Source organism: Colias eurytheme, chromosome 19 (assembly GCF_061535395.1).
Source record: "Colias eurytheme isolate Ceu_HAF_F1 chromosome 19, ilColEury1 Martin Lab GWU primary, whole genome shotgun sequence".
NCBI lineage: Eukaryota > Metazoa > Arthropoda > Insecta > Lepidoptera > Pieridae > Colias > Colias eurytheme.
The window spans coordinates 4,031,485-4,049,707 of record NC_142998.1 but is presented as its reverse complement, the minus strand read 5'-3'; the positions used below and the strand labels follow the sequence as shown (position 1 = coordinate 4,049,707).

General features: G+C 32.4%; 2 protein-coding genes across 2 annotated transcripts in view; one reads left to right on the top strand and one right to left on the bottom strand.

Moving 5' to 3' along the window:
• LOC149900109 (adipokinetic hormone/corazonin-related peptide receptor variant I-like) overlaps nucleotides 1-13,665 on the bottom strand; it is a 63,171-nt gene extending 49,506 nt beyond the window's left edge. Inside the window, exon 1 of the mRNA XM_090113392.1 lies at nucleotides 13,387-13,665. Within this exon, the coding sequence (XP_089969518.1) occupies nucleotides 13,387-13,665 (279 nt within the window). The remainder of the gene's footprint in view (nucleotides 1-13,386) is intronic.
• Nucleotides 13,666-16,257: 2,592 nt separating this feature from the next.
• Nucleotides 16,258-17,830, top strand: LOC149900108 (uncharacterized). The gene has a single exon (XM_090113187.1). The coding sequence runs from the start codon at nucleotides 16,258-16,260 to the stop codon at nucleotides 17,692-17,694; it is 1,437 nt and encodes a 478-aa protein (XP_089969313.1). The 3' UTR covers nucleotides 17,695-17,830.
• The last annotated feature ends 393 nt before the right edge of the window (nucleotides 17,831-18,223 follow it).

Genomic DNA, 18,223 nt, shown 5'->3' with positions numbered 1-18,223 from the left:
GTTCAGTAAAACACCTATATTAAGATCACGATGAAAGCACCTGTGATCTTCATACAGTCCGTAAATTTTCATTTGAAAATTGTACTACTATTTTAACGAAAAAAATATTTAAGAGCGCTTAAGCAAGCCCAAGCAATTTATTATATAAAATGTGTCTTACAAGAAACTAGAAGAATCCTCCTTAAGATAAATCTTCCAAGCACTGTGTCAAAGTAAGTTGATGTTATCTGTATAAATAAGAATTTCACTGAGAAGAGAACTTCTTATTTACGTATATGATTTATTCATAATCTTATTTAACCCGACGTTCCGAATACTTTACTGCTCTTATTTTTATATGTACCCGCTACTTCGCTCACGTACTATTATGCAAATTTAATAGGTGTAGTCACAGACTAATAATAATATACTACGTATACAAGTGTAGTACAAGAGCGAGCAGCCTCGCGAATTAATTACCGCGCGAATCCGAATCGTACAGAGCGGCATAAACTCAAACATTTATTTATCCCATTAGACTTCTTTTAGAAGCACTTTTCGTTCTAATAAGGTTTTACCATTTACGGATTACCACCGATTCGGAAAGCGAGAAACTACCGTAGAAACTACAAAGAAGAACCTGCGAGAAACTGCGTAGTTACTCTTTTAGAAAAATGTCAATTTTAAATAACATGCACATAAATAATATAATAATGATACCAAAGAACTGTCCAGTGTCGTGTGGTTGTTAAGCGACTACGTTCCATGATTTTTCATGCCTCGGTCTATATAATATTATGATCGTGGCTCTACCGTCTTTCCTCGGCCAAAGCCAAGGCCAGAGCCACGGAAAAAGGTTCGCGAGGCTGCTCGCTCTATGTGGACCGCTTATTGAATAACAGTTGTCGGGCTATGAGTGATGAGCCAGATTTATCACACTTTTGATAAATGATAAATTACAATGTTTTTCATTAAAACGACAAAGATTTGTCACACAAAGTCCCATTTATTATTTCATTCTCAAGTTTAGTTTCCTTGACACAATTTAGCTTATATCCTACGCCAAGGTTCCGGCAATATTACAATTGAGATTAAACTCTAAAGTTTCAGTCGTGATGTTAATTGTCCTAGACAGAAATGCAGAATTGCCTTCGCATTAATAATGTGAAATTCCGAATCTTTAGTCCAGTATGTAGTTCGTATGATAGAAGAACCAAGTTCGATTACCGGTGGATAAAAACAAAAAGTTCATTCTCTAGCAAGGCAAGAGGCTGATCACGAACAAGCTCGTTAAGAAAATCGATTTTGAAAACAAACGTGAAATGCATCCACGGCAACAAAAGCTTTACTGGAATAGAAACAAATTCAAAAGTATTTTACTTGTTCCTCTTAAATACTAGCTAAAAATAACTTCTTATTTTGTAGCAACAATGATTTATTTCTAGTGTATTCTTGGTTTAGACGTCTGTTTTATACTTAATGGTTCTGTCAAAATTTAACAATCTATAAAGGAAGCGAGTTCAATTAAAATCATATTATTTCTTGCAAGAAAGCTCTGATAACATCTTAGTTATATAAAACTTAGATGCGAACTTTTTGCAGTAAATATAAAGTAGGATTCGTCAAAAACTCATATTTTATTACTATAATTCACAATTTCTATATAAGCAATGCGATCAATTATTTCTTGAACAATCAGAGTAGGTATACAAAAAAATTGCACATCAAAGTCGTTACCAATTTACAACAATGTCGAATAAATAACAAATACACCATAATATAAGGTATCTAACTATTCAATGGAGTGTTTTTTGGATCATTACGTATTCAATGAACACATTGATGAGGTTTTGATATCGCTAGATGATATACTGTATTGGCTAGAGATTTTCACGAAACATCACAAGTTCATTCTTTCATAACATAATCTATTTTAAGTAAACATCTTAGTATGGAAATTTAAAAACTAAAATACTTAGTAGAAAAGTTTTAATAGATCGTAATAAAGTAATCTAGGAATAAAAAAATTTTTAGGGTTCCGTACTCAAAGGGTAAACGGGACCCTATTTAAACTAAGCCTCCGCTGTCAGTCTGTCTCCAAGCTATATCTTATAAACCGTGATAGCTAGAAAGCTGAAATTTTCACAAATGATGTATTTTTGTTGCCGCTATAATAACAAAAACTAAAAATAAAAGAAAATATTAAGGTGGGTCCCCGTACAATAACGTTTTCGTATTTTTTTTGCTTGATAGCTCGGAACCCTTCGTGCGCGAGTCCGTCTCGCAATTCGCCGGTTTTTGTATATATTGTATGTGAGTCTTATCGGAATTCATACAGTGACATGCACGTAAGAGATTTTAAGAATTAAATAAATAAGATTATGGTATAACTGTACATTATAGGGCGTGGAGTTGAGAGTCGTAAATTTTTTTATGGTTAGCTTTTGTCCTATGGAACCTAAATCTGATATTTCACACTGAGGAAACTTTTAGTTTTTGAGTTAAAAATGATCGGGAAATTACTATAGAAAGTTACTCCATCTTGTTTTTAAAAAGTTTAAACGTTTCCTCAGTGTGAAATTTCAGATTTAGGTTCCATAGGACTATAGCTAACCACAAAAAAATTTACGACTCTCAACTCCACGCCCTATAATGTACAGTTTAGCCAAGATTATAAATAAATATCCAATAAATCATAATCATCTCTTTACCGCCTACATTGAAACCGCATGGTCGAATTATTCAATGAATACTAAATGGAAATTAACAATGAATACAGTTGGTGATGAAAATCCATTACTTAAGCTCAACGGTTCTTCAAATTTAGGAATTGATAACAGACGATCAATTCAATATTGTAAATTATTTATTAGCTTTTTATTACCTGTGGCTTGATTTGGCGAATACAATTTTTGTGAATACAATCCGAGAAATACCTGTTTTTGATACATTAGATGTATTATGTAAGAGTACCTATTATCATTCAAAGGCTTTTCCGTTTGTAATTTCTGAATGAACATGTTTTAGATACGAATAAATTTTTATATGAATAGGTATATACCAGTTGTATTGTGCTGTATATGTTGTTGTGTTATTTTCCTCGAAGTGAAGTTCTTTTAGTCGTTATCACATAAATATATTAGATTTAAAAGATAATAACGTCAAATGAGAGCGAATATAAAATATTAAAATTGGTGAATAAAAGTATCATAAGTTATTAGTAATAAGTTATTTTACTACCTAACTTTAATGAGTTAATTTTATATAGAGCAAAAATTATTATCTGTTCAGTATAACATTACGTAATTAATTTAATACAGTAACTCCTAATTTAATATATTATTTATAATAGAGACACTTAAAATTGTTAACAAATAAACTTATTTTTATAACAATTTTAAGCACTTACAATGAATTTAATATCGAAGGATAATTGTGAAATTTTTAAGTGTTGTTGAAAAGCACTTTCAATCTGAATAGAGTCATCGTGTCCATTGTTAATTTCCATTATCAATATAATAAATTAAATTCTAGATATTTCTGAGACCTAGTAAGAAGTTAGAAGTATTAGAATTTAATAATTTATTTCCCTATAAAACTCTATTCTATTTACCGCGAAGAAGCCAAAAAATATCACTACGAATCGCGAAAGACAGTTTCCAGAATATTCCACATGGTTCTTTATAGGTAATGATATAATTACATAGACTTTTGGAATAAATCGAATTTAATGGTGACTGAACTTGTTATCTAGCTGTGCCCCGCGGTTTTACCCGCATTGCTCCGCTCCTATTGGTCTTACCGTGATGATTTGATGATGATTCTACGAAAAAATATTTTTTCAAGTCGGATCCGTATTTCCTGAGATTAGCGCGTTATATCAAATAAAGAAACAAGCTTTTCAGCTTATAATATTAGTAGAGATTACATTAAAACAGTACTAGCGAATATATATTCACTACCAACATTAACAACCAGAGAACAATATCCTTCTAAACTAGATCTAACTTTGCAGAATACAGAAGGGTATCCAGCTATATGCATCACGTAGACCAATTACTTTGCTCAAAGTCGAGTTACATTGAGAAGTCACAACTTCGCTAACTAGACTGCAAACAAATCCAAAGAAAAACTAGCCGTACTTGAAATTATAAACCAGAGAAATAGGTTTTAAAGTTAGGTATCGATATCGAACTCTCAATTCTTCTTGTGTAGTCGTCCTTGTCGGAAAAAGAACAGAATTACCTGTTTTATTTAAAAAAAATGGTCGAGAAAATAAGCAGCCTTTTGTAAATAGTCTGATTTTTGAAGTAAAACTTCTTTAGGCGCGACTAGGGAGTAACTCAGATTTTTTTTCTGACGGAAGTAACGCTGTGTAGTTTCCGCCATTTAAAAATAATAATTCTGATTGGTTGTAAGTATATGTCATATACTACACGCTTCTTGACTTATACGCCAGCTAGTGGCAAATATCATAATCAATTAGGATTATTTATTTTCAAATTTTCAAACGGATCAATTGTGAATAGCAAAGTGAAAATTCAACAGTTTTAAAAACATTATTTTAAATTGCAAAATTTTTTGAAAATCTCTAAATATACTTGTTTATTTATTACTTTTAAAATAAGTAAATTAAAAATAAATTTTCTGACAATTGTGACATTTTATAATATTCAATAACAAGGTTATACTATTGACATGTGCGTTTTTTGGCGTTTTACTTCAATCGCGCGTAAAGGTTACACGCACACACTTTTTTTTTTGTGTCTGGTTTACTCGAGAATTATATTGACCGACCCGCGAATGCGCAAAAAAAAACGAAATTTACTTATTAATAATTTATTGTAAAAAAATTACATTATAAATTATTCCTAACTTAAACTACGTCCCTCCCGTTCAATGTTGGAACAAAGAGTACTCGTCGTCCTCGGCGGGGCAGCTGCAGCGTCGCGGTGGTGGTGATTGCCGCAACACTCTCTGGAATCGCAGGTGTGCGCGATGTCGCAATCGCTATCAAGTACAAGTCCTTCTTGGGTGGCCCAATGCATCCTCTAATAATTATTAAGGCGTGTTATATGTAGGTACATAAGACGAGTATAAGGTACTGATTTAGAAATATGCAATAAATAAATAAAAATACAAATACATACTTTGTATTATCTAGTCTCCCTGTGAAACAAAATTTGAATTGTTCAAAATATGTTGGTTCAAATCGTCGATATGTAATGTGTAGCAGCATCAGCATACCTACGCTTTTAAATTTCGTTAAAATATAGGTATTTAATTTAATATAGGTAAGATGCGTTGGATAACTTATAAACGCATGTTAATTTTAGAAATATGTATTATTTCTATGACTTTATGGAAGTCATAGAAATTCAATGATTTGTGCGAGACTAAGAGTTTTTCAAAGTTACCCAAATAGACAAATACAAATGGAAAACTTGGAATGAATGCTAATTTTAGAAAACATAATAAATCTATGTATTATTTACCTACGGAAATCCAATACTTTATGAAGTTTGACATATACAGTAGCACCTCTATAAGTCGAATATCAAGGGAGACGCCAAAAAATTCGAGTTATAGAGTTTTCAACTTATGGAGGATTTCGACTTAGGCGGATTTTGATTCGACATAAAGAGTTTGAGGTTTATTCTTATAAATTTTGAGTTACAGAGGTAAAGTACATTAAAATTCAACTTGCAGAGGTTACAAACATGTTTTTATTTATTACAAATCAACATTATTTCAAATCAGTTTAAAAAAATGGCATTAAAAAAGTCAGTATTTTTTTTTTGCTTTAGATAATTTGGTTGTTCTCTAGCATTGTCTTATCTATAAAGAGCAGAAAATTCTTCTTCTGATGGATAAATTAAATTTTATTTTAGGAAAAATTTTAGGAGTATACGATAATAAATTTTATTATCGTATACTCCTAAAATTTTTTCTAAGAAACAATAGTGTACAATATGCACTGGCGGCAATTTGTTAAAGTCGGTAACTTATTTTTGTTGGAACAATAGAGGTAATAAATTCCAAATGATCAAGTTATAAAGGTTGTAAAATAAAACGTGCCTATGTTCGAGATACAGAGGTCAAATTTAATTTTTCGAGTTATAGAGTGAAAATTTGTACCAAAATGGCTTGAAGGGACTTGGTGATATTTTCGACTAACAGAGGGTCAAGATTTCAAGTAACGGAGGTTTTCGGGTTTGAAGGGAAGGGAACACAACATTTTTTCGAGATTTGGAGGTTTTTGACTTATCGAGGTTCGACTTAACGAGGTGCTACTGTATTTTAATCAGAACATCTATAATATAAAAATGAATCCCAAAATGTGTTGGTAAGCGCATAACTTGAGAACGGCTGAACCGATTTCGATAATTCTTTTTTTATTATATTCCTTGAAGTACGAGGATGATTCTTATGTAGAGAAAACGTAAACATGTACCACGGGCGAAGCCGGGGCGGACCGCTAGTATAAAATAATTTTACATGAGTTTACGATAACCTAGTTTTCTTACTACTTAAACAATATATTGAGTAGAGCTATTCTTGAGATTATACATCGCGAAGGTCATTTTCTAAAGGCCCCTATAAAATTACTATGTAACCCAATATTCATAATAAGCTATTGTTGTATTTTAATTTGAACCTTATTCATCCCAAGAAGAAAATTTGTTATTTATGTGATCCAATTTTTTAATAAGCACTGTCTAATGTCTATATCGATATTTTCCTCAATATCTCTTCGAAAGAAATATATGAGAAATATTTTTATTTTAAAAGTTTCATAAAAGGCTTTCGCAAAAGCATTTTATATAAGTAATTTTATGAATACTTGAGATTTCCTGTTTCATTTGTGATTCAGCAATCCTTTAGCGAAAATATTTTAAATACCAGTCTTTTCATATAAATTTCAAGCTTTCTTCTTGATACATAAATAAATAAAAAATTTAATAAATGAGATAAATACGCAATCAACCCAAATTTTTCCTGCAAAAAAAACTATAAAACCACGATACATAAATTATTGTAGCAATCTTCAGAGTCGAGAGTCCGAAAGTAATTGTAAAATAATACCTATAATCTCCTTCATGTTTTCGCTCCAACCATTAACAACTTAATATTATTAAATTGAAGTCTTCCAGCAATTAACCTGTTTTAACTGATAGATTGTGGTTTGATTTCGACAGCGCTGGATAAAATCGGTTTCTAATAATATTTATCCAATTATCAATAACTCAAGATGAAATATTTGATTATATTGTAATAATTTAGTACAAGTAATTGTTATTACACCCAAATATGTTTGGATAAAATGTTGTAGATAATATTATTTAAGTGGAGTGGCAGTGATAGCTCAGTGGTGAGGACTTCGGACTTCAAATCGATGAGTAAGTATTCGAGACCAGACGACCGTGTAGGAAATAAATTGAATTTTACAATTTATCTGCGCATGTTGTTAACATAACAACTGCTCGAACGGTGAAGGAAAACATCGTGAGGAAACTGACATGTCGAAGAACCAAAGGTTCAACGATATGTGACATCCCCCAACCCGCACTTGGCCATCGTGGTGGATTATGGCGTGTACCCTCATAGGTGTCCCGTGTCCCAGCTGTGGAAACGTCTTCAAGTGTAGAGTGGTATGAACCTTCTAGGGAAGCGCGTACCATCTTAGTCCACATCTCAGCTTAGCATCAAGCGAGATTGTGGTCAAGCGCTTCTATTCTCAATAAAAAAAAGAAAAAAAGTATATTGGCTGATAATGATGATAAGCATTTTTCTCGACCCGGGAGAAGCAAAACAATATATAAGTGGTAAATTACATAATCAAATTTTCTATCTATCTAATATCACAATAATATCGAATAGACATGATATAACAATACAAGCAAAAATGTCAGGTGGAAAAATGAGTCCTATTATAAGAAAAAGCGTGGGTCTCCAATACTGCTTATACGTTATTGAATGGCACAAAGCATTGCTAGCTCATTGACTGTACGTTAGAGTGAAAAAAAGATATATTTTTGTGAGAGTGAAAGATTCCGCGAACTTGTTTAGTTAAATGTTTTGGTAACTAGAGGAAATGTTACGTAAACATATCTATCAACTATCACTAGTCATGCAAAAACTTTTATTTGACAATTTCTGTACCAGCGTCATTAGTAAACTCGATTTTGCTTGATTTTTAAAAGTTCACTTTGTTACGTTTATGTACACTAATATAATATACTTACTTTGTAATTTACCAAAAAGAAATAAAAAACACAATTTGGACATAAAAAATATATTTCATCTTAGATTAACCAGCCTTTTCGCTTTTTCCTTATATATAATAACAAACATATTTCCATAAATATCATTCGTTTGCGATCTAATAATCCTATGAATTTAATGCTCATACAAGTATGTTCAAACATGTCAGAGAGCTTGAAACTCACGCAATAAATGTTTGCTACATATTGTATAACAAATTGATTCCCTTCTTTGACTGTGAAAGTGATTCTCAGATGTATTTATAGATCAATAAGAGCATTTAGCCGCCTCAACTGATTCCTTCTATTTAAAAGGTCAGAATGAAACAAATGAAACAAAACGCTATGTATAAAATTTTATTAAGTTATTCAAAATTACTGTAGATACACGTGTAAGACTGTACGTGATTTATTCATTTTTATTATATAGACCGCAAATACACAATTACTAGCATGTTCGTTGTGTATATTATGTTAAAAAATACGTGGTATACCACAAAATTTTTTAATGTCCTCATTGCATTGGTTGCTTGGAAAAAATTGCTTGTAAGCAATAAAGCCGCCCTTTGCATCAAATGTCCATTTTAAGTAAAATTTTCTTTTTTTGCATGCAATAAAGTTTTTAAATAAATAATATTCAAACACGCTCGTTACGTTAAACTTCTCAAAAACTACTTATCTATTCCATAATGATATAATTTTTATACAATGTTCTAGGTATAAATCCTACATACACAATCATATGAACACGATAATCGACATGTTTTATGCATAACTTTACCTAAAACGATTCAAATGTTACACGTGTAAAAGGCTAAAATAACACTTGGAATAAAATTTAATATTAAAAAGCACTCTATCTTCTCTGTTCTGTGTTTAAATTGTATTTAATATTTAATCAGAAACGTTTTCTTTAAGGTTTATTGAAGTAACACATATTATTAAAACAAAAAGATGAGGCACAGCTAGTGATATAATAAATAGGATGAAAATTAGAAGTTAGTCTGAAAAACATTTATTTTTTAAATTAAATAACATTATCTATTATGAATTTGAATGGCGGATTTTGTTTGTACCCGATTTTCGTTATATTATATAAATATTAATTACCTATATATTAACATAGCTTATTATAGGTATCCATCCAAAATACCTACATGATCAACTCAAGTCATTTTAGATTAAAACTATTTAATTCATTATTTTATAAAATAACATTATTAGCAAGCTCACATAGCTCATTTTAACCATAAATTGTCAGCTTATTATTTCTGTGTTATTACCGTCCCTTATACTCAAGACAACCCAATTTACATAATCAAATAATGTCACAGTCTTATAACTACTAGCTTCATACTACTGCTTTCCACGTGTTTCCACTAATAATACCAGGACAAAAATAACCTATGTGTTATTTTTATCCTTTATATTATAGTCTATCTGTGTTCCAAATTTCATTCAAATCCGAATCTGCATAATGGAGAAAGTTCACATTCTAACTATCGCGTATATAATATAGTCATACCTTGTTTCGGCTTCACTCGCTTGGTATTCTGATTATAATCATCCAGTTCCAGACAATATTACTCTATGTACCAAATTCCATACAAATCTGATCAGCTGTTTTGGCGAAGATGACTAGCAAACATACATCCATATATCCTCACAGACTCTCTTTTTAATTTAGTAGGAAAAGGAAACATGTCTATAGTTATACGATAAATGATAATATATTTATTTAAAGTATTCAGTCATACGTCACTCAGTTCACTTAAGTAGAGATTTCGCTACAAAACGTTTGCTTTTATTTAACTTTATATAACAAGCAACTTGCTTAACTTCATGAAAGAAATGATGAACTTTCGAGATTTAAAAATTCATTTCATACTTTTTAGATTATCTTGCTCTGAAGATTGTCTTAAGTTTTTCAAACAATTAAACTTATGAAATGTTTTTGTATTTTCTTTTGTACGCACAGTAAATAATGTTTTTGCATTAAACTTTGGTTTCGTTTATATTTAAGACTATAAGAAATAACTGGAATCAAATTATTCAAGTCGATAATTATGATATTTGATCAAACATTAATAACTCAGGCCTCGGAATCACAGACACAATAGAAAATCTATTGTGTCGTGGACCGATCGCGCCGTTCGGGGCTCAATGGGTTAAACAAAAAGATCTTAATCAAACTTTTACCCGTGAAAATATCTTTAACATCTGAGGATATTTGTATTAAAAAAAAACTGTGTCAAGATAAAGTATTTTTAAAAGCTGTCACATTCTTTCTTTTGTTTTGGAACATTCTCATACATATAGTATTTTATATTAAAGCTTTTATATTAAACATTACGTTGAAATAAACCCCAAGTGACTGATACGACACACGCTCTCGACCTTGAAGCGAAGTAAGAGTAGATTAAAATATTCTTGTACTTCTTAATATTAAATTATTAATATATATTAAACGGTAAAAATACAATCGATAAGTATTATTAAATTGCGTGTGCTTTTAGTTATTATAAACAGAAATAATAGTAGAATTTCGATTGTTGTCGTGGGCTCATGAATAGACTTGAGCTTTTAGGAAAGCTACTATAAGAAGAAAACACATAAAAAATATACAATTATTCAATTTAAACTTAACTATAATAAAGCAGAATAAATATATATAATTAAATTAAATAATAATAATTTGTTTCCGCTTTAGTGTGAATGATACAAATTACGTAACTACTAATCTAATTTAGGAAACGTCAAGCTACAATTAAAGTGTACGTCAAGCGATAACTTAAGTGCTCCAACTTAAGACCCAATTTCACCAATATTTTCTAAATCAGACATTTATTAATCGAGCTTCAAATTAAACATTTATTTTAACATCGTTGTCAACTCTACAGGTCCCAAGAAGGAAATCTAACAGCCGATTATCAAATCGACCATTAACTGAGCGACTCACGAATCATTCATTCGTATTTTAAACCGCCCGAAACAAAATGTCATAGTTGACAATGCCATAGTTTCACACGTTGGGGCTATTTGTTCTAGTTGTATAATAACTGTCATGTTTGGTAATTCGACTAAATTGAAATGTTCTAACACAGTATACAATTTAATAATCATGTAGAAACTTTTACGTTTGCTGGTTTATATGTCAAACGATTTGGTCGTTACCATGGTTACAAATGTTTGATGTTATTTGGAGATTGTTTTGTTGTGATTTTTCTTGTGTTATTTTAATTTTATTTTGAGTTGAATAAATACAATAATGTTGAAGAAAAATCGCGGTTCAATTTCACTTGGTCGAAGGTAAACTGGATCTGGTTGAAATTACGAAAAAAAATTCGGAGTCCGAAGGAAAGTGCGAGAAATCTCATACTAGAAGAGCAATTAAAACAAGAAAAATAAAGACAAAGCAGCAAGATACATTTAAAGTAAATTAATAGTAAATTATTGTTTGTAATAACCTAGTATCTAGTTGTTATAACCTATTTATTGAATGATGTTGATAGGTACAATCTAAGGGTACAATAAAAATGTTTTATAAAAACACAAGTTTTATTTATTTAGGTAACATGAAAAATTACATATTTCTATAACAATGTCACATTTAAATTAAATTAGGATCATCATCATCGTCAGCCTATATACTTTCTCACTGCTGGGACATGGGATTGGTAGTGCTAACTTAAACTTAAACACGGTAAGGGATCAGGTCATTATCCACCACGCTATCTTATGATATGTCGGTTTCCTCACAATGCTTTTCACCACTGAGCCATCACTGCACTGCACTACAATAAGCAGTTGGTCTGTAGGTGAAACTGATAGATTCCTAAAACAGAATTTAAAATTAAGATAAGTACATTTCATAATCATGAGGAGGCCTGAGCCTTACCTGAGTAGTGGTGAAGTTTATATTTTAAGTACCTATTGGTATTCAATACTGGATTTGACATGACTCACAGGATTATTATGGTTTAATTGAAAATAATACAGTATGTAGGAAGGAACCTTTTATGCACATAAATATAAATATTACCTCACGAGATAGTTTTACTTACAGATCCGACGGTTATTCGAGTTTATCTTCAATTAATTGCAATACTTCCAAAACCGATTGTTTTGATAAACGAAATCTTGTACTAAAATCAACATCATCATATTCTTCGAAACAATGACGACGTCTTTATAAATTCTGGGCCGTCGCGGTCGCACTATATAATCCAAATTATACAAATCATCCAACACATCTTCATTTTCAAAAATAAAATAGTATGCAGAGTCCATCTTGACAGCAAGAAAACTTCAAATCATTTTTTCTAATCGCTTGTTAAAAATTTAAAGAGCCTCTATGCCACGGGTTAAATATAATGCCGTGTTAAGGAAACTAATCCTCGATTAGGTCATGGTGGGACACTCCCTTACATTGATGTCCCGTTAAAAGAGTTAACAGCCTGTTAAACTAACTAACAGAGCTTGATGAAACTGGGCCTAAGTCTAACTTTTTGTCCCAGCGCGGGTTATTACCCTTCAAGAACGTAAACTAATTTATTTTTTCCGGAAGTCGCTCAATGCTTTCTATTGTATCATTTTTAGTTTACCTTGTTTTAAGAAGATCTTATACAATTTGTATTTACAGTGCATATAAAACAGATCATGTAGGGTCGTCAATTAGTACATATTTAATAAATATCTATACTAATATTATCAAGCTGAAGAGTTTGTTTGTTTGAACGCGCTAATTTCGGGAAATACTGGACCGATTTGAAAAATTATTACGGTGTTAGATAGCACATTTATCGAGGAAGGCTATACGCCAGGTATATATCATCTCACAGCACACTCTCAACAGCTAGTAATTGATAAGTTTGTCTGCCTGTTTTGTTGAACATACCGTACGTGTGTCGTGTACCGATTTGAATGCGGTTTCTCTTTAGAAAATGTCTTTACATTCTCGTAAATAAAATAATAAAGTTTTTTAAATTTAATTAGGAAAGTTTGTAAAATCTATTCTAGCCATTAAATTCGTTAAAAATAATAAATTTACTAAATATGTGAATAAGCGCTTACATGTCTAGTAAACCTAAGACATAAGTAAACCTAATTTTTATTTAGGTAATTAAAAAAAATTAAAACCAACCTCCAACGGTATCACAATGAAGGTCACTATCAGGTCTGCGATGACCAAATGTGTCATCAACAAGTTGACCCTTGACTTCCTGCGCCTCGACCGGATTAGGGCTATGAACACAGCTATGTTACCAGCAGCTCCAACCAAAAACAATGCACTATATATCCCCACCACAAAACCCTGGTCTGAAGTTAGAACCGTCTCTTGCTCAGGGTCCGTAGCATTCATTATAAAATCCATGTTAAAATATTCCCAAAATTTATGATCTGCGTCCCACGTCTTATTCATCTTAACACTATTGTTCGGTCTGACATTCCTTCACTGCAACCCTCGTAGAACTTCATTGATAGTGTTTGCAAACAGGTTAATTGTACGCACACAATTGCGAAATTATATTGCATTAAATCACTAAAACACTGTCACATAAATATCCGAAATTTCTTTATTCTATTTTATTGAATTACTTTTTTATTTAAAAAATAATTGCTGTGATAACACTTCGTAAAGTAAATCACGCGTAGCGGGCCTACGACGCGGCCGTACTTCGTAGCAGCGTAGCGGACTATGCCGCCTACGGCTACGAAATACGTATGAACTTCGTAGCGACAATACACTTCAAAGCTAATCAAAGCTCAATTGTTACGATTTCTGTTAACAATGCAATTATTTACAATTGTGTAAAAATTATTAATGCAAATTTGATTGAATAAATTATTTATGAGAGGGTTTAAAAGTAGGTAATTGGACAAATAAAATAATTATGTAAATTTTAATGATTATGAAAAATATAACCAGCATAAAGTTGAGTCAAGAACCTTCACGAAAATGAAAACATATTATGTATTTATCACAGCAGTCAACGCTGATTCCATATTTCCCGTTTCCGTATTCATTATATGCCTGTTGCTGTTATAATCTTCTTATTATAACCACATATAAACTTCAAATGATTTAATATTGAACCTGTGACTTTCCTTACCAGATAAAATATATATAAACATAGTCAGTACTTCAAATGAGTGTATTCACAAACAAGTATTAATATTTTAATTTATACCACGAAATGGTTTTAACGTATGTTGGTATTATATAGGATTAAACCTTATAAATGCAACAGGTCTGAAACAAGTTCGAATCCTTAACACGTAAATGGTTAATAGATCGCTTTTCCAATTTTCTGTCGCTATTTAATCAATTTGATTTTAAACAAATTCCCATATATTTTGAAATTTAACGTTTAGTTGTATGTTATTTTAAAACAAATTCGTAAATAAACAGATTATTAACAAAATTAAATACTTCGGGGAAATAATAAATTAAACACTATCCCTGGAAATAGTATATTTAAATTCCATGATAAATAACGAACATTTTAATCGTAGTATGTTGCTAAGCCATCATTTATTGCCTCTAGTTAAGAGTTATTCACTTTGCATATTTTACACTGACGATAATAAAAAATACCAAAATCATAATAAAAATATTTTTATAAACAAAAGGGCTCCAAATTCGGGAAGCTTTCATTTGCTTTGACATTACTATAAAATAACGGACTGAGGAAAATTTCTCATTAGCGTGTATAACATACAAATCAAAGGGTCTATTATATTACGAGTTATTATATCTAATATTTATCCATAAATAAGGGTTTTAAGAACCAAATTCTGTTTCGAACTCAATGTACTTAGTTAATTTTGAAATTACAGCGTATGGACACATTTTGAATTTGAAGAAATAATGACCGTTTTACAAGGGCAAAATACTAAGTGCTTAGTGCTTATAACACAACTGAGTCCCAATATTGATAAGTGAAAAGTAACCGTTTACACGTAGACGGTATTAGTGACCAGACATTCGCAGTTGTTGTTGTTTTCACTTGCCGGTACATCTTGTCACGAACTAACGTGCTACTAAGCGGTAAGTGCTCCTGTAAACTGGCCATGTAGGAGAGAAAGTATCAGAACGTACTTATTTGAAAAAATATCTTACCATCTATTCTATATTCTATACATATAATAAAATCGTAGGAAAGTCAAAACTGTACATTGAATATTTTTTTAAAAGAATACTTGATCCATGATCTATAATCGATATAGAAGCCAAAAATATAGTTTTTAGAATTTTTGTCTGTTTGTCGGTTTGTCTGTTTGTCTGTTTGTCTGTATGTATTTCCGGGCTAATCTCAGAAAGTACTGCATAGATTTACTTCAAATTTTGCATGAATATTCCTAAGAGGTCGGGTGAGGATAGTTTAAACATATTATCATGATATCACCTTCGCGGGAGGAGCTGTGAACCTTTATTTTTCTTACATATTCCGTGTACTACGACAGCGTACAATCTAAAGACTCATGTTTAAATGTTGGTTTCGAGTAAGCCATGCTATTATCTAGCTTTACAAAATAAAAACTATGTCATTTACGTAATTTGGGCAGAGAAACAGTTTAATGAATTTAGTAGTATAAAGACAAATTTGAAACAGCGCCATCTATGAGATTTCGTAAAAATCAAATCAATTTACATGTTATCACTACTGAACAACTGTTGAAAATTAATAATTTAAATATAATCATGTTATTTATTTAACTCTTTAACCCATATCTTCCCTTCCCTATAAGGTGCGCTTATATTTCGTGTGAATATACTACATTTTTAAAAGTGAGGGTAGATGTTTATTATTTTAAGTCAAACTAGACACCATTACAATTAATCTAATATTGGACTTTGACATTTGGCGTGATTTCTGTCACACGTGTTTGGGTTATTAATTTAGTGTTTTGGCTATTTTAACAATAATATATTCACTTTGAGCTGTTTTGTGTTCGTCTTTAAGTGTTTAGTCTGTGGTTATAGTGGTAAGTGTACTAACAATTCACTAATATGGGCCCTGATCCACCCGATCCTAAACCCCCGGACGTCCAGGAAAGAAGCATGGAATTGGACATCTCTCAGAATAAGAGGCAAAGGTGTCCGTCACCTGAGTCTACAGATGAATCTCCAACCAAACGCTTTGTTCCATCTGATCCCATTTCACTTGTTAATCCGTCTATATTTGTTGATCCTATTTTAAATAATCCTATAAGATATAGTGGTGATGAAGTTGGACCATACATTGTCCACGTATCTCGCATAGAAAACGATCCTTCTGCCGGCCTGTCCATCCGTCCGATCAAATTTGGATCTTTCTTATATAGCCAAAAAGTACCTAATATTTTAAGAGACGGAGTAAAATCTGTTGGCCGCAACAGGATATCGGTTGAGTTTGCATCAGCTGAGGATGCTAATAATTTTTTATCTTTACCTGCTTTGGCTGAAGCTAAATTTAAGGCATTCATTCCTACCTATCATATCACCCGCATGGGTATTGTAAAAGGAATACCGATAGAATGGACCATGGATGATTTGGTGGAGTGTGCAGAATTCCCTAACAGGCACGGTCGCATACTTAAAGCACGTAGACTTAACAAAAAAGCTAGCCTTGATGGAATTACAACTTGGGTTCCATCCCAAACGGTGGTTCTAACTTTCTTAGGTCAAGCAATGCCATCAAAAATCTATTGTAGATACACTTCACTTCCTGTAGAAATTTACCATTACCCTACCATCCAGTGCCACAAGTGCTGTCGCTTTGGGCATATCCGCGACCAGTGCCGCTCAAAAGAGAGGTGCTACAAATGTACACAAAACCACTCGGGTGACTCCTGTCCCATTCTTGAATCTCAAGCACTATGTGTCCATTGCAATGGCACTCACTTTGCCATTGACAAAAATTGCCCGGAACACAGCCGGCAAAAGTCAATTAAACTTTTGATGGCCACAGAAGGTATCTCATTCGAGGAAGCCTCTAAGCTTACCCCTTCAGTGTACAGACCCTTTTCGGAAACAGCCAGCTTCGTTTTTGCGCCTAGATCACAACAATCACCTGTTTTCCCCACCCCTTCTATGAAACAATCCAATAGTGTTCGTCAAACTCGTCCTCTTAATAAAACTTCATACAAAAAGACCTATTCGATACCCCCTCGCACTCATGCACCACTAGGTAAAACATATGATGTAGCTGCACACCGCCAAATAACTCAGGAATTACCCTCTACTCAACCGAATGGTTGCGCTTTATCCCAAAACCCAGACCCCCCAGTGGTACTTAGCTCTAATGTTGAGCTTTATGTTTCAGCCTTAGAAACTTTTCTTAAAAAAACAGATTCAATACCGACCAACGTTGCCCATAGACTTATAAATCTCATCTCCCTATTTAACAGTAATGGCCCTCACAATCCTCCAGTGGAACGCTCAAAGCATTCGTCCGAAATGTCATGAAGTACTTGACCTTATTTCAACCCACAACCCTATAGCTTTTGCCATCTCGGAGACATGGCTAGTTCCCGGAAGTCACTTTCGGATTCCTGGCTTTTTCTGTCTGCGAGATGACAGAGCCGATGGGTATGCTGGAACAGCACTTTTACTTAAACATTGTTTAAATTTCTCTCGTATTCTATTGCCTATGCATGATCAGCGTATTAACGCTGTGGCTGCAAGATGCAATAATGTCTCTATTATTTCTGTCTACATTTCTCATCCTCATCCTTCTATTATACCTGATCTTTCACTTATATTTTCCTCCGTACCGTCTCCTCTTTTAGTATTGGGCGATTTTAATGCTCAGCACACTTCTTGGGGATCTTCTGTTTGCAATACATTTGGGCACCTGCTAATGGATCTGCTTGATGACCTTGACCTCTGTGTAATTAACGATGGATCTCCCACTAGGAGAGTCCTTCCTAATCAGAGTCTCTCCTCTGTAGTTGATCTATGTATTTGTTCTTCCTCCTTGGCTCCATCCCTCACC